This window comes from Balaenoptera musculus, chromosome 5 (genome assembly GCF_009873245.2).
Source record: "Balaenoptera musculus isolate JJ_BM4_2016_0621 chromosome 5, mBalMus1.pri.v3, whole genome shotgun sequence".
Lineage (NCBI taxonomy): Eukaryota > Metazoa > Chordata > Mammalia > Artiodactyla > Balaenopteridae > Balaenoptera > Balaenoptera musculus.
The window spans coordinates 65747825-65775081 of NC_045789.1; the positions used below are offsets into that span (position 1 = coordinate 65747825).

At 40.3% G+C, this 27257-nt stretch overlaps 1 protein-coding gene across 3 annotated transcripts in view; it reads right to left on the bottom strand.

Moving 5' to 3' along the window:
• Positions 1-755: 755 nt before the first annotated feature.
• Positions 756-27257, bottom strand: part of KIT (KIT proto-oncogene, receptor tyrosine kinase) — an 84989-nt gene continuing 58487 nt past the window's right edge. For 2 of the 3 annotated variants that reach the window (XM_036853345.1, XM_036853344.1), the window contains exons 8-21: positions 17063-17177; positions 15207-15388; positions 13913-14019; positions 13692-13818; positions 13310-13414; positions 12910-13020; positions 11210-11360; positions 9249-9340; positions 8605-8732; positions 7415-7537; positions 3821-3932; positions 3606-3705; positions 3152-3257; positions 756-1693 (exon numbers count right to left, since the gene is read on the bottom strand). In XM_036853345.1, the coding sequence (XP_036709240.1) occupies positions 1565-1693; positions 3152-3257; positions 3606-3705; positions 3821-3932; positions 7415-7537; positions 8605-8732; positions 9249-9340; positions 11210-11360; positions 12910-13020; positions 13310-13414; positions 13692-13818; positions 13913-14019; positions 15207-15388; positions 17063-17177 (1688 nt within the window). In that variant the 3' untranslated portion in view covers positions 756-1564. Of the gene's footprint in view, positions 1694-3151; positions 3258-3605; positions 3706-3820; positions 3933-7414; positions 7538-8604; positions 8733-9248; positions 9341-11209; positions 11361-12909; positions 13021-13309; positions 13415-13691; positions 13819-13912; positions 14020-15194; positions 15389-17062; positions 17178-27257 lie in introns of all 3 variants that reach the window. The other variant, XM_036853342.1, reaches the window with a different exon arrangement.

Below are 27257 nucleotides of genomic sequence, written 5' to 3' on the forward strand. Positions count from 1 at the left end.
GAGGAGAAAACCGTGAGGGCAGCATACCTGAATCTCACGAGATAACACACAAACCTTGCCATGTACCCATGGATCTCTCATAGTTGGGCAGGAAAAAAAAAGGTAAACTCTAAGAGTAATATCCAGGCTACAGCCTAAAGTGTAAAATTTAAATATGTTTCAGTGGGAAAGTAGCATTAATAAGGTCTAAGGAACAGGTAGGGTATGTTGAGTATAAATAACAGAGTGCCTTAAGTGCAGGTGGATTGCAAATAAACAGGTACTTAAGCACTCCACTTCCTATATGCCTCTACGTAAGCTTTTGGTAAGCTTCTCTACACAGCTAGGTGGAGCGAAACAAGAGCTGTGCTGAAGAAAGCCAAGCGACTTCCTGGGTACTGAAGGACCCTCTTGGGCTCAAGGCAAGACTACTCCCAAAATATTTGTCTACAAGCATACACACGCACGCACACATACACACTTATATAGATACTGGCCCAGTGTCTAGGACATGCCTGCGACGGAGGCTGAATTTAAAGTTTATTTCTGGCTACAGAAGAATCCAACTAAGACAGTACTGCTTTGTCACTTCTGCCGGAGTCATGCAGTAAATCAGTCACTTTTTCAAACGGCATCAAATCCACTGAACACAATGCCATTCTGAAGCTGGTCAGCTTGTTCTGGACAATCTCTAGAGCAAGTTCATCGGCTACAAAGGAGATCTCTGTTAAGACTGTGCTTGGCAATTATGTATTTTCTTTAAAAAAGAAAAAAAAAAAAAAAGCACTAACTGTTTCCTTCAAACTTGTCTGGCTCTTCAGCTATTCCTACACACAGCAGACTCAAGCCAGAATCGTATCCAGAAACTACACCTTGTGGGTTTCCCCCCTCAAATATGTGAATCTGTACAATTTATAGATGAGTATATACAAAATGCAGGCTGGGGAGGCCTTCTCTCCAATTCAGCTCCCTAATTGTGAACTCTATTTAGAAACCAGGTCAGGAGCACAAAGGCTCTCACCCAGCAGTCTATGCGTGCCTGGAAAGCATTTTTCCACAGCCTACGTCTCACTCCCAGCATGAAATACTAGATTTCTTGAGCCCAGATACTCATAGGCTTCTGCCCTTTGAATAACATTCTATTTTCCACATCAAGGGATGAGCTTTCGGCTTCTAATCTTGCTGCATCATCATATCATTACGGATGATTATGAGGAATGAAGGTGACTACTGCCATGTATTCAAATAAACTATCAACTATACTTTTCAGGCAGAAATTGGAGAAGCCCTGGGAAGGACTCAGGGTGTCTACAGCCCATCCCACCCACCCTTTCTCCAAGTCTGAAGTTATTCCATTAACGGGGGCTAGCTTGCTATCGGGAACATATGCAGCTCGATGGTAGCTGATGACAGAAATCATCGGCCACTAAAGTGTGCTCATAAAGACAGGAGTACAGTGGGGTGTCCACTACCCTGGAGTAGGATTTGAGTCGAAGGAAAACAAAATAACCATTATGAAAACCAAAGGAGTGGGGGCCGTTCTGTCGGGGGGGGTCCCCCCCCACCCCCGGATGCGCATTCTGCTTCAGATGTCTTCGTGCACAAGCAGAGGCTGCGTGGAGGACGCGCTGCTGCCCACTGAGTTGATCCGCACGGAACGGTCCACCGCGGGGGTCTCCCGATGCGGGCTGCACTTCGCTAAGTTGGAATAAATCTGAGGAAAACAAGTCCGCAGTTAATACGCCAGTCCCCATAACGAGCACAGCAACAAAGGGGCACATCTGCGGCCTCAGAATCACAACTTATGAAGACTCCTAAAGCCAGGAGGGTTGACGAGACCTTACAGCCAAGAACCACATCATACTGACCAAAGACAAGCTTTGTTCTAGCCCTCATTTTCCCCCAAGGTCTGATTACCTAAGAAGTGATGGTGCAAAATGTGCTTTTCTGCTGGGACACATCTGGGAAAGAGAACGATCTAACTTTTTTTTTTTTTTTTTAAAGAAATTCACGTTCTTTTATTTATTTATTTATTTATTTATGACTGTGTCGAGTCTTCGTTTCTGTGCGAGGGCTTTCTCTAGTTGTGGCAAGCGGGGACCACTCTTCATCGCGGCACGCGGGCCTCTCACCATCGCGGCCTCTCTTGTTGCGGAGCACAGGCTCCAGACGCGCAGGCTCAGTAATTGTGGCTCACGGGCCCAGTTGCTCCGTGGCATGTGGGATCTTCCCAGACCAGGGCTCGAACCCGTGTCCCCTGCAGTGGCAGGCAGATTCTCAACCACTGTGCCACCAGGGAAGCCCTAACTTTTTTAAAAGGTGTATAAATCTCTACAGCCAACTCCAATGCAAAGGCTGATGTCAGTCACTAAGAAATCGGTGGTCCTTCCAGGGGTCTTCCATTGAGAACTAGGCTCTTGGGTGTGAAATGCTGTTTAATTCAAAAATGTGCTTTGACACCCGGAAGAGCAAGCTTCGACCCAAAATTATCAGTGGTATATGCTGAAGAAAAGACAGCTCCAAACACACAAACCGGAAAAAAAGCAGCTTAAAAAAAATCTGAGTCAAAGTAAGGATCACTCATTCTTCCTTAACAGCCTAAGAAATGATGGATTTGAGTCTTGATTTCCCCCCTCCTCAAATCACTGGGAGGGATCTCCCAACTTCAAACAACTCTTCATTCTCTATGGCTTGTGGCCATGACAGCTATCTGCCACGTTCTGGTTATGCTTTCTTGAGCAGTCAAGGTTTATTTTACTGCAGCAACAAGCTGTCTTTTCTCTGATTTTATTCTAGTGCACATCACCCCAACCCTCCAAAGGCTGAATAGCCTGACACGTGAGGCAGAGCGCATGCCGACCCCATGACCAGCACTTGGGGTGGAAGAGGAAACGTGGCAAATCCTTATGGAAACATCTATGTCCACACTTCTGAGTGCCAAGCCCTCTACACTTTCACCTCCTCATCTCATAGCCCTTGGCCCAGAATGGGGGGGTTAGGCAAAAAAAGAAACTGTTTCCATTGCTTTACTTTCCTACCCAAAGCCCAATTTACAGCCTAAGCCAAGGAGAGAAGGGGTGGGTAGCTTAGTCCTTACCCCCAGAGCCTGAGAAGGAGGACACGCTTGGAACCAAGAGAATGGAGGTCCTATGCCTGGCTAGAGTGTACTCACATGATTGGTGCTCTCTGAAATCTGCTTCTCAATCAGCTGCACAATCTGCTGAAATGTTGGCCTTTTCAGGGGATCAGCATCCCAGCAAGTCTTCATGATGTCATACCTGCAAAACGAGGGCCATTTATCACTCCTCAATGCCCTTAACTGGTCCTCAGGTGTATGCCATGCAGCAATTTCAAAAATAATTCCAGGGCTATGCAACTGGACATAGTGAATGACATGGCATAAAATAAAACTGTGTCTGTGAGATGCTGCCAAAACTTTCTGTATATTTGGTGACAAGAATTATGAAAATCAGCTACAGAAATGACATTTGACCACGATGTCATAAAAAGGGAACCAAGTGACATTTCAAACTGTGCTAGTGAAAACCCTCAACATCTGAGCTTGTCTTTAAAAAGGAAAATAAAAGGGGAAACATTATCTGAAGGAAGAATGTCTGGGCCCTTACATTTCCGCAGGTGCATGCTCAGGGCTGAGCATTCGGAAACCTTCCTTGATCATCTTGTAGAATTTAGAATCGACTGGCATTCCAGGGTAGGGGCTGCTTCCTGAGGCACAAACAGTTTGCAAATCAGTGTAACAGTAAGCAAGCAGGACGCTGATAACACCTTAAAGAAGATACTCTGAGTCTGATCAAGGAGCCTTTGGCAAGGCTCGTTTTACCTAAAGAGAACAGCTCCCACAGAAAAATCCCATAGGACCAGACATCACTTTCAAACGTGTACACACAGTTGAAAATGCTCTCTGGTGCCATCCACTTCACAGGTAGCCGAGCCTGCAATGGAAGCATAACAGAGTCAACAGTGTTAATTATGAAGCTCAAAAAAAAAAACGGAACAGAAAATATTCCTATAAATGTTGCTTCTGCTGAGAGGTGGAGGTGAGAACTTGATGGGCATCTCACGAAGGACTTCCACCCACATAACCTCAGATGACCCCGACTGCCTCTGAAATAGGCGGATCACAGGTACAGCTGCCCCTTGAACAACGAGGGTTTGAGCTGCACGGGTCCACTTACACATGAATATTTTTCAATAATAAATGCTACACGGTCTGTGGTGCGTCGAATCCAAGGATGCAGAGGAACTGTGGATACGGAGGGCTGGCTCTAATTTATACTGAGATTCGCCCCTGCATTGTTCAACTGCATACTATCCCCATTTTCAAGATGGAGACATTGAGTCTGTACAGTGCGGTGGATAGGAGCACAGATGTCAGACACAGATACATGGGTTCTAACCCTGGCTCCACCACTGGCCTTGTGTAACACAGAGGTTAGTTACCACTGAACGCTGTTTACCCTTTTCCCTTAACAGAAACATGGCCTCCCACGGTAAGGACTGCATGACCCAGCTCCTTCCCAGCTGCGCGCAGCCATGTGGCTCAGTTTTGGCCACTAAGGTATTTAAGTGTTGTGTGACAGCTTTAGGAAAACTTCCTTAAAATGAAGCTAGCATGTGCCCTGTGGTCTTTTCCTTCTTGTCTCTTCCTCCATTATCCTGCCTTCTGGATGTGTTGGCTGGCTCTCTCATGGTCATATCATGGACCATGAAGATAAGGGCTACACCAAGGATGGTAAAAAGAAAAAAAAAAAAAAAAAAGAAAGGTGGAGGAATTCGCTCCCCTAGTACATCATGGAACCTCCATACCAGGCCCGGCCTGCTACTCCTATACTTGTTTTCCTTTTTTTGGGGTGTTCTGTCATATGCAACCAAAACTATCCCTTACTAATACAGTGGGAAAGTCACTTATGCATCTATAATTCAGCCTCAGGATATTCTTCTGTAAAGCAAAAATACTCCTTCAAATTCCATGAGTTGTCTTGTGGGTTAAATGAGATAATATGGGTACCAGTGCTTAGCTGGGTACTGCTGACTCACTAGTGTCTGAAAAATTGCCCTGTATAAGCAAGCACGTGATAGAGAGTAGCAGATATGCTGACTATGACTATTCCAAGGTGGTGAGTGGCAGATTCGGGGTTTAAATTCAATGGCCGAACTTCACATCCTGAACTCCTCCCGCTAACCTCGAGCCAAACTTTCTGTGACTATTCCTCTTAGAGACATTTCTGGATTCCTGGATCTTAATTTACCATAAAAAGGTAAATCAATCCTTCGCTTAATCCATTTAGGAATTGAAAACTGGGAAGACAATTTTTTCTGGTCTTAAAGTTATTTCAGTCAGTAGGAAAAAAAAAATGCTTTCCAGTATCCCCTCCCAGATTTTGTGCTAAAGCTGTTATAGAGGCCCTTAACCTGAGATTTACAAGGTGTCTTGAATTCAGGGGCTTGTGAACTTGGAAGGGAAAAAATTACATTCTTGTGTTCACTAACTAAAGTTGAGCATTTCCTTAAATTATGAATGCAGGCAATAAAGCACCAGGTCTTAGCAGTGCCTGTGACTTTGTCACCAACAGTAACATAGATACCTTCATGTTACAGTTTTATATTCATCACTTAGAAATTACAGTAGTTGTTAGACCCACAGTTAGAACATGTTATTCTGTGTAACAAAGAAGCACGTGTAATGAATATCACAGAGGTACTTTTTAATATTTTAATAACTTCATTTCCATTTAACGGCTTTTCTCAGTATCCTATGTATTTTATGCATTTAAAACAGTGTTCTGACAAGGGATCCACAGGTGTCACCAGACTATGATAGGGGCCACAGCACAAAAATGACCAAGAACGCGTGTGAAGAACTTTCAGAGGAACTGACACAACGAGGAGGTCTCAAATGACTATGACGTAAATTTGGGGCCAATAACATGTTGTGTGAGTTTCCCTGCTTTTAATTTTGTCCCATTAGGTCCCCTTACCCAGTAGTCTGGTGAAGAGTGATATCTGTGACTGGTTAGTTGAACTGGCTTAGCTGGAGTCCACAATCTGAAGCCTGGTGGGACCAAACCACCTGACCCATCCTTGTTAATTCCAACTAAGGTCACTAGCCAAGAACGGGCTATTAAGAAGCTGCAGCATAACCACTGTCACGATTATTTAGATTCCAAATAAGACATCTAGCCAGAATAATAAGTGCCTCATGTAAGTATTAGCCACAGTGTGCCTGGCACTATTCTAAACACCCTACTATGTATATTAACTCATTTAATCCTCACAACAACTTTATGAGGCAGGTGACAGTATTATTACCAAAAGGAGAAAAACCAAGGTTCAGAGGTGCTGGGGTAATCCTTGCCAAATATTACACAGCCACTAAATGATAGAACAAGGTTCGAACTCAGCAAGACTGGGTCCAGAACCCAGTAGCCTTTTGTCAATACTCAAAGGCCTGGATAGAGAACCACCTTTCATCCTTCCTTCCAATAGTGTACCAGGACGGAGAGGACTTGGTGTTATTAACACTCGTAGCCTTAGCGAGTTACTAGAAACGCATGCAATCATCAGGAAGTAAATCCAGGAACGTTTCTGCAAAAAAACAAGTCTAATACAGCCCACCCACAGAGATGCCATAGTGATGGAGAAGGAAATATTACATCATCATAAGGCACACAAGAGCTACCTCCAGGAATAGCTCTGGACTATAGGTATGGGCCTGGGAAAACAGATGTAGAATATATGTTCAAGACTATTGGCTTCCCATACGAATGGGATATTCCTCTAGAAATCATAGGCTCTAGTTTCAGCCTCTACTGACCTGTGTCATCTCAGACAAATTTCACTAAAATACACTGTGTTTTTAGTTTCTCCAACTTTTAAAATGTGAAGACTTGCATTCTAATGCCAAGGGTTTGTCCTGACGATACAATGAAAATTGGCAATGAAAGCACTTTGAAATAAAATCACTATGTTCCGTAAGCCAATTATTCCTTATGAATGTCTTTAATAAGCTCTCTTGATTGTAAGATTCAACATTCTATATACCTAACTCTGAACATTATGTTAGACTTACTTAACATTATCTTTTTCACATAGCATGTCAATCTCAAAATAAAATTCTCCTGCTGTGACCTTCAGGTCCACATTTGTTTCACTTGAACAAAATCAAGTTCATTGCTATTCTCAGGCTATAATGAAAATTAAGGCTATTTCTGTTTCCTTCACATGCTCCATAATTACACAATTAGAATTAGGATTTCTATTATTGGAATTTTGCTAAAGTACACTTAATTTGACTGCTAAAATGCATGGTACCGCAAAGGTAGGATTTGCATTATGAAAATCATAAAAAGCAATACTTAAGAAAACTTGAAACAAAACTCCTTCACTGGACTGTCAAGAGAGAGTGGGTACTCACGTTTCCTTTGACCACATAATTAGAATCATTCTTGATGTCTCTGGCTAGACCAAAATCACAAATCTTTGTGATTCGACCATGAGTAAGGAGGATATTTCTGGCTGCCAGGTCTCTATGAATACACTATTAGGACAGCGGGAGACAAAAGAAAACCATTTACATTTATTTTAAACAGTGAAAGCTATGTTTAATACTAGAATGCTGCTTATGTCATACAGTGCCAATACTTTTGCTTTACGTTTAAACTATTCAGTGCACCAAAAATAAATATCTAGATTACACTTTGAATGATGTTCAAATTTGTGTTTCACATTGTTAGGACCTTAATTACTATAATCACTTTCAAAACCAACTTGAATAAATGCTTCTTTTTTTCCTTAGGACTACTTTCATTCATAGGAAAATACATTATAAATAGTCGCATCATTTTTTTAAACGGAAAACTCATTTTACATGCTTCTCTTTGAATGTCCTTTTAAAGAGTTTCTAAAATGTCTACAACTTCAATTTGATACCTCCTAAGGACAAAGGGAAGAGGCTCTTTATTTCAGCCATCCTATATCCTCTTTTAGTTTGTTAAATGTTTGGAAATGTCACCAATGATACTTAAGGGTAGGTTCTGTAACCTCATTCTATTCTGCTTGTCCCATTTCCTAAGGAATTCCTCTCACCCTTTCAGAGACCATGTTCCTTGTTTTGGTTCCATCATTCTCTTCCCACCCCCAACCTTCTGATCAAATGTTTATTGCTCTCTCTTGATTCCTTACTCCCCTACACTTTGTAAACCATACGTGCAATATTTGAGGTCTAACTTCAAAAAGACCCAAGTATATGCTTCACCGAGCACTGCAACTACATGAGTTACCCCTTCCTTTGGCTGATAAAATAATTATCTCTTTATTTTCTAAGAGCAGCTCCTATATCCTAAAAGCCAAGTTTTAAATGAATTCATTGCATATAAAAAAAATATATTCATAGAAAGCTCATTTAGACAGGCTTGCACTTTAAAGCTTATAAATGAGAACATGAATTCCGAAGAGACAGCAGTTAGAACATGAAGAAACTGTATTTCCTCTGCTTTTGGTTACCACATTTCAAATGACACTCTGCCTTCTAACTATGGCTCTAAAATGCCCCTTGGGGGCCATGGGGGCAAGGAGAGGACTCTTCTGAGAATCACCCCCACTTACATTCTTTGAGGCAAGGAATGCCATGCCCTTTGCCACCTGGTAAGAAAAGCTCAACAAGTCCTCCAGGTCTAGGGCCAACTCATCATCTTCCATGATGGCAGGAGTCATGTCTCTTTCTATGTATGAACCTGTTAGGAGGAGAAGGGATTTTCCTAGCAATTAAAACCTTCAAGATAAGGAGAGTAAAAGACAGTGACAACAATACCTCCAAGGGCTGGTAATCAAGGAACTGATGTGAACTTGCAGGCAAATCACCTCCCCAGTGTTAAGGACAGGTAGGTACTGAATCACAAAGCTAATATTCCCAATCCTGGGCTAAGTTACTAAATCTTCAGGGAAGAAGAACAGTGGATGAATACAAAAGTCTCATATTTTTTATATGCAAAATATGTATGTGATATATTTTGATATGCATGTTATCATATATGCAGTAAGATGCTCAGATACAATAACACATGCCCTGACCCCAAATATCCACTTGCAACCCTTAACTGCCATTGACCACTGGCATTGCCACTGGATCCTATGGCAATGGATCCTATCATCAAGGAAAACCGGTCACTACAGGAATGGTGTTAGATTCCACAGTGGTATGAGAAACCCTCTGTCAATGAAGTTGTTTTTATTGCTTGATAGGTACTCACCTATTCTTGCAGATCTCCTTTTGTCTGCCTTGGTTGGTACAACATAAGAAACTCCAGGTTTCATGTCCATGTACTCATTAGTACTATCACCGCTGGGAGAGATGAAACATCCATCAAATCATGATTAAATAAAATGGGAAATGGGGGAGCACACAGGGCCAGGCTCTATCTCCCCATCCCTTTTTGAACATAAGAGGCTGCTTTTATTTAAAGAAAGCGTTGCCAAGTTTCAATGAGGAAAATCTTGTTCAGTAAGATATGAGTTTTTAATATTCAACATTCGGGTCCAATCCCCAGGAATTAGATGGCCTTTTTTGTGTTCAACTGTAGATGGAACTCAGGTCAGAAATTTCCCATCTCTTGACACCAGGGATTTAATGAGAAGCAGAGAACCAAAACCATTATCCCACATTACTTCAAACTCTCTAAATTAGCCTCAAGAGAGACAAGATGAAAGAGACAAAGAACCAGAGCTTCTGAGATGTGTTATTAGTGGGGGAAGACAGAGATCGCTAACATACAGCAACTGATGGAAGAAGGTTTAAAAAAACCAAGTTTGGTTCAGATAAACACCAATAATTTGGATGATTTTCTGAACCATCTGGACCTCTTGAATGCAACATTTGGCTGGAGAGTCTTCAAGATTTCTAGTACTTCCTGCTTCTGATTAGCATAGAAACACCATGACAACAATCTCCTTCAGAGTGTGCTGGTGGTTCCAATCCCATATGGGATCCCAAAGCACAAAAAACACAAACAGGACTGAACAATTTAGGCCATTACTTCAGAAAGTTAAAAAATATATAGGGGGCCAAGGTTTTAGAAAAAAGGCAAAGTGGCTCATTTATTCATATAAAGAGGATGTGCGCTACAGAAACTAACAAAAGATGGTTTGGTTTATACTGTATTTTACTTCCACTTGTCACTACTCAAAGTTTACAGGATTGAAAAAAGAATTAAAAAGCTTCACCAAGGATTTAAAACTTTAGCCAGAGGTATAGAAAAACACTTTAGGAGGTAACCGCCTATCAACAATATTTACCAAGGTCTCCTTGAGGGCCTGGGGTTAAGTTTAGGAGACAAGTCTTGCCTTCTCAAGATGTAGGGGATATAGTAAATAAAAAGGAAAGAGGAAACCCACTCCACAACTGCAGAAATATAAAGTATAAGGGATTGGGCATGATTACTATGATTTCTGTTGGGCAGGGTGAATCTAGGAAATCTTAAATGGCGGATCTTAACAACACTTGGAAAGAAAAGGCAAGACATGGCACGGAATTCTATTCTGGTTGTAAACTACACCAATTCTCCTTAAAGGAACTTGAAGCCCTTGACACATCATTCAAATTCAGAATGGTGTCAAGGATGAAAGAGATGAAAATAAGGCACACAATTTTTTTAAATGTGCTGGAGTAGTTGTGTCTTTTGAGGGCATGAGTTAAGAAAAGAAAGGGTAAGGTATACAGAAATAATTCAGAGGTAGATGGTAAGAAACCTATGTGCAGAGAGCTGTCTGGAGCTCTTTGCCATTCTGTTAAAGGTTTTAAAGGAATTCACTGTGACAACTTGGCAGCCTTTCCCACTTTCCCTATAAACAGTGTCTCACTGTAAAGATGCATATAGTACCCGACTCAACAGTATAAAGAGAATGACACACAAGAACAGAACGATGATAACAGAAATAGGTACAGAATTCATTCAGTTGAATAGAACTAAAGCTTAGAAAAACACTAAAGATGCATTTTTAAGAATCAACAAAAATTTAAGTTCAACACTATTTGAATCTTTAAAAACACTATTTGAACTTTCTAAACCATTAATCACATTTAAATGATTTAATAATTCTGATTATGTACCTCAAAGTACCTCAGGTTCACTTTTTTAAAGAATCAACCTTGATTGTAAACCCTCATGACTCCATGAACTGCCTGTCAACAGCTATTTATGTAAATCAGTCTTACCAGGAAGACTCCTTTGAATGGAGAAGGTTTTTATAAAGCGCCGCTTCTGCATGATCTTCCTGCTTTGAGCAAATAAATGAATCACGCTTTCTTCTCAAAAAATTCAGAAGATCACCATAGCAACAATATTCTGTAATGACCAGGGTGGGCCCTATGAGCATTTAAGAAAAGGTTAGAAAAAGGTGAGATATACACACCATCCAGCCTCCCATAAAAATACCCAAGGGTGATCATGGCCATTCACACTCAGGTTCAAGGCTAAGCCTACTTAGTACAAGTACAATCCTATCTATTAACACTGCTTAGCAAAAAGCAGCAGAGTAACCTTTTTGCCTGAATTTCTAAGTGATTAGGGGCCAGGCATGACTGCTGGTTTTAGACAGGAGTTATAGCTTTCACCGTTATATTATTATCAAGCTTCCTATATGAATCCTTTGGTTCATTTCTGTTTACAATGGGGGCTTCATGCCTCTTGGTAATGTTATTATGGAAATGATGATGACTACACAAAAAAACTGTGGCATAATAGGAAAACCAACCACCAGAACCACCAGCTGAGACTGGGAGGTGGGGGAAACCCTGAAATGACGGGACATCACCTGTGTTCCAGGGCCTATCTGTCGAACTTTTTTTTTTTTTTTTTTTTTGGTGTTGTGAACGCCTAAAAAACTGTAGCCCTGAAGTTTATAGGCAACTAATTAACTTGGGCAGAAATCTCTCAGGAACAATTCGTGATGTGGTGAAGCAACATTTATGGCAGCTGTTTTAAGAAATTATATAAACCTGTCAACTTGACAGTGGATCTCTCCAGACCTTGAGGAATGGCTCATTTTACACATCTCTGTTCCTTTTGACCAAAATGCCTTCTGGCAACATCACAGAAAGCCTTGATGAGAGGACTAATGACTTCCTTCCGAATTGGAAATTTCTTTTTTATAGAAGTGAAGTGTTTGCTCATTTGGTGTATATTTGAGGGCTGGAAGGCTTAGAGGCCTATTTTTAATGATAGTATGTACATGAACATTAACACTTTAGTGGCTAAATGTCATCCAGCAAAATATAAAAGCTCACAAGGTAAAAGAAAAGCTTTCTGGAGGAGATGAGACATTCTCGAGATATTCAAGAGGTCAATGTCAGTGAGACATGCATGACTGTAACTAGGGTATGTCCTGGGCTGTTCCGCCCCATGATGATAAAACCTGAAATACACATTCTTAAGAACAATAGCTTGGGTGGTGGGGTGCAGGAATCCAGCAAGAGGTTAGCTGCCTGGGTCAAAATCTTGCAAGGAGCTTATAATCAAGCATTGTCAAAAATCATATCAGAATCTCCATTCTTTTGATAAGTTGACCCATAACAAGAGTCAGGTTGGGGCTTCCCTGGTGGCGCAGTGGTTGAGAATCTGCCTGCTAATGCAGGGGACACGGGTTCGAGCCCTGGTCTGGGAAGATCCCACATGCCGCGGAGCAACGAGGCCCGTGAGCCACAACTACTGAGCCTGCGCGTCTGGAGCCTGTGCTCCGCAACAAGAGAGGCCGCGATAGTGAGAGGCCCGCGCACCGCAATGAAGAGTGGCCCCCGCTTGCCGCAAATAGAGAAAGCCCTCGCACAGAAACGAAGACCCAACACAGCCAAAAATAAATAAATTAATTAATTAAAAAAATAAAAAATAAAAAGAGTCAGGTTGGCCATGGCCTTACCTCCAATGGTGCATGCTCCAAGAAGATTCACAATATTCACATGATTACCGAGGTAGCTTAAGACTTTGAGTTCAGACATTAGGGCTTCTCGTTCCGTTAAATGGGCACTTGCTAAAATTAGAAACATCTTATTTTAGCAAAAAACAAATCTGGGGGGGGGGCTTGGGATGAACTGGGAGATTGGGATTAACACATATACAGTAATATGTATAAAATAGATAACTAATGAGAACCTGCTGTATAGCACAGGGAATTCTACTTCTCTTCGCCGTACAGTAGAAACTAACGCAACATTGTAAAACAACTATATCCTCCCCCCAAAAAAACAAAAAACAAAGCCAAAAAAGGACAAATCTGGGACACTGACGGTTAGCACGCACAGTAGTTTGCAGGAACTTACGTTTGAGCATCTTCACAGCAACAGTCATGGCCGCATCTGACTTAATTAGGCCGTATGCAGTGGCCTCAACAACTTTCCCGAACGCGCCGGCACCCAAGGTTTTCCCTATAGAAAGGAAGACAAGGAAGTAAGTGGCAATGGTGTGGTGGGACTGAAGGACTATTTGTGTCATTTCAAAACCAACAAAGGATTTGCGACAAATTTGTCTAGATACACTTCCTTAAAGTGTGCTTGATGCCAAATCTGTCAAAGGTGGTGAAATCTCACAAAAAACACTTATTGTTTCAGGTGAAATAAAACAAAGGAAGCTACTGGGGTTCCCTAAAGTCACTGTTATGTGTACACAAAAAGGTTACGTGGAAAGCCCCTGTTGCATACTGACCAAAACTCAGCCTGTTTCTGGGAAACTCCCATTTGTGATCATAAGGAAGTTGCGTTGGGTCTATGTAAACATAATTGTTTCCATTTATCTCCTCAACAACCTTCCACTGTACTTCATACATGGGTTTCTGGTGGAGGGAGAAAGGGAAAGAGGCATCATCTTCTAATGGTTAATGGTTCAGCCATTACAGTGTTCAAGGCAGAGAACAAATAAATGGTTACCTGCAAATATTTGTATGTAAGAATCATCACGATGATACACATCATACCAGCTGCGATCACAAAACCAATCAGCAAAGGCGTGAACAGGGTATGCGCATGGATTTGTTCTAAAATGAAGGAGGAACGTGGAATCACAACCTGTTAGTGGGGTCGGATCTTCACCACGACCACCTTGCCCCCAACTCACCCACCTCCCACCTTACTGCCCATCACGGCAGAAGTCAAACCAGTTGCATCTGAGCTCCTTGCCTTGATTATTATCTTATTCTTGTTATTCAAAGCAATCTTTTAAAATAACAGCTTTAAACCAGAGGACTGTGGAAAAGAGGTTGCAATTTCCATAGCACAAGAATAATGTTACACTGTCAGTGAAAAGCAACATCTCAATGAACTTTGCACTTCAAATTCCTGCCTTGAACTTTAAGGTGTTTCCTTTATGGATATTTTATAGTTTCTTCTTTATGTTTTCCTGATTTTCCAAATTTTCTACATTGCACATTGAGTTTCTTTCACAACCGAGAAAAACACTTCTAAAGTGTTCTTTTCATTGCACTACCTGAAAAAAAACCTATGATAAAGAACAATGTAAGATTCTTCCCCTCGTTACTCAAAAACTGAACAAACACCACTTTCTGGCACTTGTCTTTGCCAACTCAAGAAACAAAAACCGAGCCCTAACAATGTAGGTGTCTAGTTCCTTTGTCTTTGACTTCATACCAATTCATCAATTCATCCACATGGATCATTCAACTTATGTTAGGAGAGCTAGTCACTCATGAATCAAATTTTAAAGATGGTAAAGAAATAGCTCACTAACATGATTTCATAAAAGGTAATGTTAACTTTCTGATATGGTGTCTGGCAATCTGTTAAAATAACTGATTTTAAGTCACAACTTAAATAATTTTTAATTGAATTTAAATCTTTAAATTGCCCTAATTCTGTTTGTTTGGATATAAAGTAAGTCTACTTCTCCTATTTTCTTTCTCTACCCCTTTCTAATGGAAACCGTTGGAAATACACAATTAATTTTATATTGATACATATGCACACACATACATACGTGCACACACACATAAAATACAGATAGCACATGGTTACTGCACACATTTTATTAACAAACTAGCACAGAATGAAACTGAGTAAGTTTGATGACAATCAAATGTGCAATGTGACTATTACCAGAAATGACATGGCCAGTGATGGAATGGACTTAAAATCATGATTGACATGGCAGGCAGAGCCTAAACATCCCCTTAAATTGGATTAAAAAGAAATATACCTTTGCTGTTACCTTTAAATGCAAAGTTAAAATAGGCAGAACTCTTGCCCACATCGTTGTAAGCCCTGCACTCCACCGTGCCATTGTGCTTAAAGGCGCTGTCATCAATGGAGCTGTAAACCACTAGTTTTCCAAACGGTGACACAGATGAATTTTGGATCTGCACATCCACTGGCCCAACGGGGACAGAACATCTAGCGGGAAAAAAACAGCAGTGCAGACTTACTCTAGGAAAAAGAATCAATCGATCAAACACATTGGATGTGGCATACTTTTAAAACTAAGTCAGAGGTTTGTAATCAGACATTTCCTTTTACAACTGAAGAGTGTGATGACGGATGAGCACGCCTGTAGCACCGTGAGCAAGAAAAGCGCTTGGAAAAGAAGAAAGAGGCTTCAGAGTGAGAAGTGGGTTCGAAATCTGGACTCAAACAGATTCTATTCTATTCTGCTGACTTCCGACTAGTACTTAAACTCTCCAAGACTCAGTTCCTACAGCCGTAAACTTGGGGTGGTAATACCCATCTTGGAGGGTTATCGAAAGGATCAGAGATGAATTCAATAAGACGGTTGGTTCATATCCTGGCACACATTAGCCTTTTATAAATAAATGGTGAAAGAACGTATGAAGGTTTGAAAAGGAAGAGCGTGGAGGAGCAAAGCAGTAAAGTCTATGAGGATGAAGACAGGGTCAGCCGCCAAACACCAGAAGTGAGGACCCTACCGGCTCGAGGTTCCATGGAGGGAGATGGAGATCGTGCCGCTGGGCTGGACTCCAGGTGGCAAAGACTCAGATGACCCTATTTTAAATTATCCCCCCCATATGCCTAGCAATTTTCTATTCCCTTACCTTGCTCTTTACTTTCCCCCTTGGCACTTAACACCTGCATATGGTAGTTATTTATTTCATCTTCTGTCCATCTCTGCCCATTAGAATATAAACTCACAAATGGGACTCAGGTGTTTTGTTCACTAGACCCATGTCTGGCCTAGAGGTGGCACTCCATAAATATTTGCTCAACAGATGTCTAAAACTACTGTGGTTGCCTCCCCTGTGGGCATACTTCCCAGGGGTCTTGAACCCCCTATTACTCCCCAAAGAAAACACTCCACTAAAACTCAGCTGAGAACAACAATCCTATGTAACCTCTTCCAACTTGGTGTTGATAAAAAAGGTCTATTCTGTGAAAAATGAAATTTCTATTATTATCCTGACTATTCGATTGTGACGTTACACTGGCCCGAGTGTAAAATAGCATTTGATGGATAAAAACAGCAATGCTGGCCCCATTTTCATCTTCAGGTAATGTGAAAGGACAATTTAAGGTTTAAGTGTGGATTGTGAGGGAGAGGAAGTTCAATACCAGATGTGCTCTGCTCAGGGCCTGGGCACCTCAATCAAGGAGAAAACCTTTTTAAAACACATAGCTCCCAAACGCCGTATGTATGTGGGTAATTGTGCGATCATTACTTTTTGGTAACTTGGCAATTAACTTCCGAGGTAATTTTTTTCATGATAACTACAGCCACATTTCCCACACATATTACCTCCTGTGTATAGATTGGAAATCTAATTACCCTGTCCTGGAAAATTGCTTTATCTACCTGCAGGGTGGAAATTGCATGATAAATCCAAGAAGATAACCACCAAAATAGAGAAGTCATTCGGTAATCATGTTTCAGCAAACAAAATTCATGTCTACCAAGAAAACTATAGCAATTATGCCCTTTAAAAAGCCACATGGATAGAAAAAAATTAATCAAAACAAAGTTTGGTTTTTTTAAAATCTGAAAACATCTTTGAAATTCAAGTGAATTGCAGTCCTTCCCTTATGCATGTTAAGTAGTACCCAAAATAATCATCTCACCTCTGCTCGGTTCCTGGACAAAAATACCAATCGATGGTGGGCTCTGGGAATCCTGCTGCTACACACTGCAGCATGCCATTCATGAGCCTGTCACGAGTCAGGATTTCTGGCTTTGCTGCAGGAAGAGAGAAGTGGCCTTATGTCAGACTGCTGGAAAACCTCACCAAGGCTCACTCCACTCTTTCTGAATCCTCAAAAACTTTTTCGAGGCCGAAGGGGACCCTGAGGAACATGTTGTTCAAAGGGGAGAATTTGAACCAGTGAGTGGAAGGCACAGGGAAGGCAGATGTGAGGGTCTGACCAAGAAAGGCTTTCCCAGTTAGAGCTGCCCAGACCCCGTGTGGACTGTCCATCCTGCGGATGCCGGTGTGTCCGAGATCTCCCTGTCCCGGGGATGGCTGAGGTCGCAGGACCACCGGGAAGGGTTTCTGTTTCCAGTGAGGGGGAACCTGAAAGACGGCTTCTAATCAGGATTCCAGGATTCCCAACTATCTTAAAGGTAGAAATCCGGTTTAAAGGTTTCCTGCCATCAGGATTTCAAATTATTGAAACTTTCATAGGAATTTCAAGTTATTGCAGGAACTAGCGTAGAAGAAATTAGGAGGAGCTACAGGAAAAGAGAAGTACCCCTCCCCTCAGAAATTTCCCCTTTTTTTCGGGCGGGGGTGTGGAAGGGGTAGTGCAGATAAGGAGCTGAATCACCCTTTTACAGAGAAGCCAAAACGTAAGACGGGCTTTTAACTTCAAACTTTTATTTCAAATACAAAACAGGAACAGAAAATGAGAAGAGGAAACCAGCTCAAGAGTTTTATTTATACATATGTCTAAACCTGAGTATAATCACTGAAAAAGTAAACTGTATCAGCAGGAATGCTCTAATTTGACATTTCTGTGTAACTATAATAATCAACTGATGTTCAATCAAGGGTGCCCTAAAGCACTGCAAATTCTTGAGATTATTTCTAAAGGGAAGGGAAGATGAATTTACATACAGTTGTTCTACTGGTAATATATGTGAAGGATTCTAACCCTTTGAGAATGAGTAAGCTCCACCGTAAGCACCTGATGGGCAGGGATGGTGATGGGCTCATCCTGCATCCCTGGTACAGCATTGCGTGTGCCGACGCCAAGCATGAGCACAGAGCTACAGGCGGCCGCGTGCAGCAGACAGACCTGCACCCCAGCTCCGACACTTAAGAGATTCTCTGCCTTCCACCAAGTCTCCTCGGGTGTCCAATGCGAATAACCAGAGTACCTATTTCATAGGGATGCTGTGACAACTAAATGAGATGGCGCACACAAAGAACCAAGAATGATTCACAGAGACGAAACAATAAATGTATTAATTACTAATTTATTAGTTATTCATTTATTCAGTTATTCTTTTCTATTCAGAGTACCCACCCTCCTTGGTTAATCAAGTTTGCTACCAATTAGGTTAACTGTATTTGCCACTCTAAATATTCTCTTCAATATCTAAAAACTGCTTCAAGATAGCATGATGACATGTGTGTGTTTTAACCTGATGCATTGGGAATTTGACATTGATTATGTTGCAACTGACAGGAAAAATATACGTGGTCAGAGGAAAAGACTGACACATCAGAAGCTTATTTCCTCGAAGGAAGGAAATAAGCTGAGAAATGACATGTTTGTAGAACAACCTCTCAGCACCTCACCTCCTTGCAGGCAAATGGCCTGGCAGGGATCAGAGTGTCTGCATGCATGGCACACCCACCTGTCATTCAACCTGCTGATGCGCAGGCCATTTGGCTAATATACACAAAAGAGCAACACTCCAAAAGCAGTCTCAAGGTAGGGGCATCCTTGAGAGTTTGGATCCACTGCCAGCTTTCACAAATAGAGCAAGAAGACAAGCCATCGTCTTGCGAAAGCATCCATCTGGCAAGTTTCATTTAATTATCATGGGCAACTGTGTGATCGGGCTGGAAAGTAGGACGTAACACAGAAAGCAGTGGAACTTTAGGAGAATGCTATTTGCTGAAGACTGCAGGCACCATACGGCAGGTCTCTCTGGACTCAATTCAAGTGTCATCTTCTTTTCCAAGCCATCCTCAACTCTCCAAAGCCAAGTTGGATAGTCTCACCTCCCTACACCTGAAGCCCTTTAGAGCACCTGACGCGCTTACACGATATCCTGGTGTGCCTCCTCCGTCAGACTGTATGTTCTCAAGGGCAAGGACCACGTCTCACTGACTGTACCTCTGACTCCTAGCAGAGTCTGACCTATGGCAGACATACAGGAAGAGCTGTTGAATGATTAAGTCCCCCCAGAGGAACAAGCCCCTCATATTCCAAAGGAATTCAATTAGAGTCACAAAAAGGGACCTGGAAGAACAGCCTAATGGTGATTTTCCTGTGTAGGGGCAGGATTTACACTATTTTTGCAATAGTGGGCCATGACATAAGAAATCCACACATATCCCTGGCTGTGTGATTTTTTTTTGCATACTGAGATTAATGATGAGAGGGGAAGGTCTACACATAGACAGTAAAGATAACTGGATAGGACTCAAATGGGAATCAAGTTCATAAGACAGATCTCCTCATACCAACCTTCCTTTTGTCATTCAGTCTTCCTAATGCTACATGATGGACTTTTAGTGGAATTAAATATTACTCAGCATGGGGGAAAGGGCTGAAAGGATGTCTCATGATGTTCACAGTGGTTATCTCTGAGTAGCAGGGTTATGGATAGTTTCTATTTCATTCTTTTGACTTAGTTTCTAATTTTTTCTTTTTTACAGTGAACACATAGCTAATAACAAACCTGTAAGACATTTTTTAATTAAAAAAATTGGAACAGCTGAAAATTACATAATCCATTGCATTTAGCTTTGGTTACAAGTGCTCTGAGATCCAAGCCTTCCAGCATGACACCTGGTAGCAGTTATACAACAGCCAGGGCTGGCAAAAGGTACGGTCTGGCTGACCTACTTGTTCCTGTGTGCTGGTTAATTAGGCAGATTTTTAAGCTATTATCCCAACCTAACCTAAGGCTAATAGAGCAGCTTTTGTCCTGTTGGAACTTAGGCTGGCAAACCAAGCTCAGAGGGTTCCTCAAACTTCAGTGTGCATTTGAAGCATGAGGAGACGAGGTTAAAATGCACATTCCCGGGCCCCACCTCCAGAGATTTAATAAGTTGAGCATCTGACCCAGCAAAGGGCTTTTTTAGAGAATCTTCAAGGGACCCTATCAGGGCCGGGACTAGAGTGAGGCAAGAAAAGCACCTAAGGCGAGGAATTTAAGAAGGGTCTCACCCTCTAGGTTCTGCAAATACAAGTTGGCACCCTGAGTGCACACCTCCTTAAATTTGGCAACCTAGGCATCTCTCCTGCCTCATCCTAATTCCAGCCCTGTCCCTAATGTTGGGGACAAGAGACCTCATTCTGAAAAGGCTAAATTACATGAGTACAGTTTGGGCTGTACATGGCAAGTTGCCCTACAAAAAAATGTTTAATGCATAAAGAATGAGCTAGGTATAATTCTGATTCCTAAAAATGAAAATCTGGGCTCATCTGCATTTTGTAAGTGCCTCAACGCACCGTCTAAGGCATTAAATATACATTTTGCTTTTAAAGACACATAACTCCCTGCAATTCTCCAGGTTAAATCTGAGCTGTGTTTTCTTAGATATTCTGCAATCAGCAGTATACCAAATGACACATTCCTTAATTCCTCCCAAGTTGGAGGTTTAGATAAGCCTAAGAGGTGTATAAGCTATGTATTTCCCGTGGAGATAAAAATTAGCCTTGTCTCCTTTCAAAGCATTGTGGACCTCAGTCATCTGGCGTCTCCGACAACACTGATCAGCTCGTAGGCAGATTTCAGAGTGCTTATAACTCTTCTGAGAATTTACTGCTCACACAATTAAAAATCCCAACCATTTGCTGACTTACCCCACAGATACGTGATCTTACAAAATATTCCTTTTCACCAACGTCATGTCCATACGGAAGGCAAGAACAAATCGAATTTTAAAGAACACAGCACAGATAACAAGAGGTGGGGTGGGGGGGTGGGAAGCACTGAGTATAGTTCTTGGCTCAACTTAACTACCTCCACCAACTCCCGCTACAAATGTGCATCTGCCCACACTCTCTAATCAGCAAAGAACACAGACTTAAGTGTCCATACAACAAAAGACAAAATGAAGAGGGATCTTATGGTTGAGTATGTTTTTACAGTTGTAGGTCCCATGATATTTAATGGCAATACAGCAATGCTTGGTAGCAATTTGTCACTCTCCTGGTTTGGCTCTGAGTCAAATCTACATTCCTGCCATAATATCGTTATAATAAAGGAATTTAAATCAACTAAAATAGAAGTATTAAAAAAACTCAGGTTAACTTTTACTTATAAAAGGAATATCATACTTTTTTAATACTTAAAAAAAAAATCCCCAGAACAGATATTTTGAAAATACATTTTGGATACAAACTATTATATATAAAATGGATAAACAACAAGGTCCTATAAGGGAACTATATTCAATATCCTGTAATAAACCATAATAGAAAAGAATACGAAGAAGAATATACGTACTATGTATGTATGCACAACTCAATCACTTTGCTGTACACCAGAAACACAACATTGTAAATCAATTATACTTCAATAAAAAAAAAAATTAAAGAAAATACATTTTGTTTTACACATTCTTAAAGATATCCAGCAACTGGCGTATGGGTACTTTAATAGAAATTTGTTTAACAAACGAAACAAAACTTCAACTATAGTGTCCTACATCCAGTTCTGTTTAGCAGAGTGTCTATCATTTAAAAAAAAAAAAATCATTCTCCTACTGAAGTGATGTCCTAAATGAAAGGTATGCAAACTTTTAATGTAAAAGGTGAAACAGTAAATATTTTACATTTTAGAGGCCATAGGTCTCTCACAAATACTCGATTCTGCCACAAACATAGCCATAGACATGTAAGCAAATGTGCAAGGCTGTGTTCCAATAAGATTTTATTCACGCACACTGAAATTTGACTTTTATTTTCACATCTCACAAATCTTCTGGGTTTTTTTTTTCCAACCATTCCTACCACCCACCGGCCACCTCAAAGAAAGAAAGAAAGAAATTCTCAGCTTATGGGCCATTCAAAAACAGGATACTTGTCAAATCTGGCCAGAGGGCTATAGTTTGCCAATCCTTATTCTAAACAGCCATCAAAAAAGATCTCCCTATCCTGAAAGTTAGCTTTAAAAAAAATGATGAAACTACTTGGAGAAAGCCTTCCTCAGCCAGAATCACTGCGCCCAATTTACAGGAGCACCATCGCTGGGTGACCTAGACAGGGAGGGGGGATGTGTACACATATCACAATGCAACCCTCCCTGCTGCCAAGGAGTGCAGGCCTGTGATAAAGTGCTATTTTTCTACTCTGTATGAGTAGTGAATTCAATTTGCCACATAATTCAGAAGTGGAAGAGAAGGGTTACTGACACAATGCCCATGGAAAGATTATGTACCTATTCTTGGATTAATTTAAATTTCCACTACATTATAGATGACGCTGTATACATTTGTAACTGAAGGGGGCTAATTTGATGTAAGAACACATGTGGCTCAACTGGGAAGGAAATTTCCATAGAGCAGAAGTTCCACTAATATGAAAGGGACTACTCATGTTATTTTTACAAAAGTATATCCCAAGTCCAGGGTCAATTCTAGCTGAAGCTTACATGGTTCCAAACCTAAACCTCTTCTCCTGCTTTTCCACCATAAACATGAAATAATGGCCAGACCACACCAAAAAAGGGCCTAAAGATCTAGATGGGTTACCCTGTCCTCCAACTGGTTCAGCGTTTCAACAGCTCTCCAAATTACCAACAGACCCCACCAGACCAACTTTCTAATGAGACATGAAAAAAAAATGATACCAACACATTTCCTAAATTTTGTCAAAATATAAGAGAATCAAACTCTAAAGTAGGTTGCCATGATATTCCTTTTTTCTTCTAATTTAAATGTCTATAGCAATTCTTGCATCCACAGAGATCCTCTTCATAAGGAGAAGGAGATATTAAAGTGTCACATCAAAAACAACACTCATAACTCCCAAGCAATTTAAGAACAAAAACTCATTTCAAGTTCAGGAAAAGAAAATAAAAACAGACTTCAGATACTGTCAAGTATCTCAAATTACCTATAAAAAAATTAATGTAGAAAGATAAGAAACTATTTTTACATAGATTAACTACTAAGAAGATCTGAAAATTATTCCTTAATTTGGAACTGTCCTGCAAGCCAGCACAGTGTATCTTCCGTGACATATGTTCGAGACATAGGAGCACGAAAGATGACAGATGATAACCTTATCAACTTCCAGGCACTTAGCTGAGGTCGCTCATTTGAGATTAAACAAGATAATTATAAACTTTAAATAACCATTTGGTTGCTTTCTTTAAAAACTCAGTCACATCATTTCAGAGTCCCACCCTCACACACCACAATGTCTCAAAATGGTATCAGATACGGGTTAAAGAAATTATGAAATAGCCATGCAATGAGATTACCAAAGCAATACTGTAGAAGAAATATTATGGCATGGAAGGTTGCTTACAATGCATTCACTGCTCAGCACCAAAACACACAAGGTTAGCAAAAGAACCTCATTCTTGCTCCCCCACCCCACAAAAAAAAAAAGGTTTTAAAAATGGTCTGTAAAGATATATATAAGAGATATATTAGCACTGGTAATCCATAACATGTAAATAAACTTCAAAAGTTACAATAAAAACTTGTTTGATTCTTATTTTTGCCTATTTGTATTTTCAAGTTATCCTATCCTTCACATAACATTTTTATAATAAGAAAAAATCGTTTTAATCTAAAAACACATGTATACAGATGTTTGCACAAACCAGGCTACATTCTGGTTACTGTGGTAGCCTTACAGCAAACTCTCAAAAGCAAGTAAATAAATCAGAGAAAGGAGGTCTATTTAGCACTAGCTTTATTTAATGTTGAAGAATTCCAGTAATTTAGTATAGGAGTAGGTCTAATAGAATCCACCGAGTAGGAAAAAAGAAAAGAAAAAACAGAAAAACACTAAACAACAAAGCTTCTCAAGTAAAACTTGATTAAGTGTGTTAGCAGTTAAGTCTTAAAATTTTAGCCTCTAACGCAAGTATGGTTTGGACACCCAAATGTTTGGAAGGCCCTATCACCTTTAAAAAATGGAAATAGAAAGGCTAACAGGTTAAGAGGTAGGAAAACATTTCCACCTTCCCAAAAGGCGAAGTCCTAGTAACTTTGTTCTCTTGACTCATGAGGATCTGGAAAGGTGTCCCAAACCCCCAAACTGGCATGGCCACCACGGGTATTATTTTACCCTGGATAAAGTCACTGAAACTTCCAGCCAGGTGGATGACCCAGATGGCTGGCTGGCTGGCAGGCAGACTGTCCAAAGCCATCTAGCTACACGGCTGTCCTGTTAGGTCTACCCTCACCTACGGCAAATAGTGGGTTGCGCATGTGCTTTATTTGCACAGTGTTGCACTTAGGATGGCTTCTCCCTGGAAGAAGGATAGTTTAGCTATCCATAACTGGATTTAACTATGACCAAAAATAAAAAATACATAAAAAGCAGCTCAGATTCTGTAGATGTGGTCAAAGGGAAACATTCCCATGAAGAAGCCTCGTTCTGGATGATTTATTACCTTGACTCTTTGGGTATATTGTATGATCTATAAATAATAATCGCTTACACCAGACAGGATGTTAATTATATGATGCCGTGGTTTAGAAATAATACATTATTTAGCATTTCCTTAAATTGTTTCAACCCCGTTAACACTCTGCCATAAATGGAGGGAAATCGGTGATTTTGAGAATTAATTTGGTGTAGAGTTCAGCAGTTGTTTGGATATCCAATCAAGCTTAACATTACGTGTGTTCCGTGTAATCCCAAAGATGAAAGGCAAGCCCTTTCATTCTCTAGACCTTACTTGTCCTGATGGCCTTCCTGTACCACCACCTGAGTACCACCATACTCTCACTCAACTGATAGGTCTGTCATTAAAGGATAGACCTTTGAGATTGGAGAGGGATCTATTTATGGCTCCCGGATATCATTTGTTACAAATTTTAAATTCATAATACTGATCTGGAAATGCTACCAGATAACATTTTATAATGCTACTAGTGTCATTTTAAGTTACTGGCCAATCAAAACCATAATGAGGTATCTCCTCACACCTGTCAGCATGGCTATTATCGAAAAGACAAAAGAAAACAAGTGTTGGCGACGATGTGGAGAAAGAGAACTCTTGTATCCTGTTGGTGGGAACGTAAATTGGTATAACCATTATGGAAAACAGTATGGACGTTTCTCGAGAAATAGAACTACCATGTGATCCATCAATCCTACTTCTGGGTATAAATTCAAAGGAAACAAAACTATTATCTCGAAGGATATCAGTACTCCCACGTTCACTGCAGTAACATTCACAACAGCCGAGGTATGGAAACAACCTAAATTTCTTTCAGTGGATGAATGAGGAAAGAAAATGTGGTATGTGTCTGTGAGTGTGTGTGTGTGTGTGTGTGTTAGAGGAGAGAGAGAGGAGCCAAGTGGAAAATCAGGGTTAAAATACGTGTTTGGCCTTTTATTTGTCCTGGATCTGATAAAAACCTTTACTGCATGACATTTATCATAACCAAAGAGACCATAGGTTTCTAATCCATTATCACAGGCTACCTACAGAATCTTGGTGATGTCACTTTTTCTAACATTTGCAGGAATTTTGGAAAGAGTAGTGCCTATTAAGAAAGCACTTATGGGTAGTTTTATAGTTCTTAGAACTCTATTTTCCTCCCAATTTTGATCTGAAAGGGAAACAAATGGCCATTTTCACCGAAGATATCAAACTTCTTTTTAGAACTAAGAATCTGATTTCTGTATACATCTTCAATAAGCAAGTCAAGAGTAATTATAGTAATGCAAGTTCAATGCAAAGAATCACTGATTTTTTTGTTTCATTTTTTGGCCATTATAAACCACCTTTAATGTCAGTGAGCCTACTTACCAGACCCATGTAAATCATGGCTTGTTAGAGAAGTTAAAAACAGTATTAAAACATTTTCAAGTTTAACATGTACATATTTTTCTCTTAAAGGCTCCCACGTAAGTGATTAAAACACAAACACACACACACACACGCACAATATCCTCAAATCTACACATGGAATTTTCAAAACAAATGGATTCTTCAACCACCAAACATTTAACTATTCAAAATCAAGGATCTTCCTGAGCATTTCTCATAGCTGAATCTATTAAGCAATTATGCGTCCCCGTCCTGAGTGAAAGTAGCCTGAATTTCTACACTAATAGCATGCATTTATTATTCTGATTTTTATTCATTCTAGTTTTTGCAGAGCACAATTCCTTTCACCCTTGGGGCTAAGCTTATTTACAGAATAAAACATGCAGCAGATCTACATATGTATTTGGCTCAGCTAAAATGGTATGTCAAAACAGACACAACAGTGGAGGATTACTGGACTGAATGTCAATATTATGACATAGTATGAGTGTGTTTCATGTTTGGTAATTGCAATCATTGTTGCTTTTGTTGTGGTCATCCATGTACAATGCTTGGTGTCAGTCTATTTATGTCTTGTAAAAATAAAATACAGTGTGTGTGTGTGTGAATAAAAAAAAAAAAAAAAAAAAAAAAAAAAAAAAAAAAAAAAAACAGACACAACTGGTCCAAGTTTAAATTTTAAAACTATTTTTAGCTTTTGATTTTAAATTTAACATTAAAAAAAAAATCTTGCCCCATGATACATCAACTAGAATTTTTTTTTCAATCCAAAAAATAAAAGTTAACAAAGAAATTAGCTAACTATATCTGTGAAGAGCAATTGGGACATACTTCATAAGAAACAGATAAAAGATTCACACAAAAATGCTACCTCTGTCAAAGCATTTGGAGATCAAGAAATCCAGCGTGTTAGGTAAGTGAAACAAATGCCTTTATAGTCAGCTTAGTGTTTGTAATAAACTGACATCAATGCAGAGACTCCCTGAAGAGCTTAACCTACGAGGGCAGACACTACACACCGTCATCCGTGTGCCCAGTGCCATGAAGCAGGAGCTCAGTACGTGCTGGGAGGTATTTGTGACCCGGGCCCCAGAATATACAATAGAAAAGGCC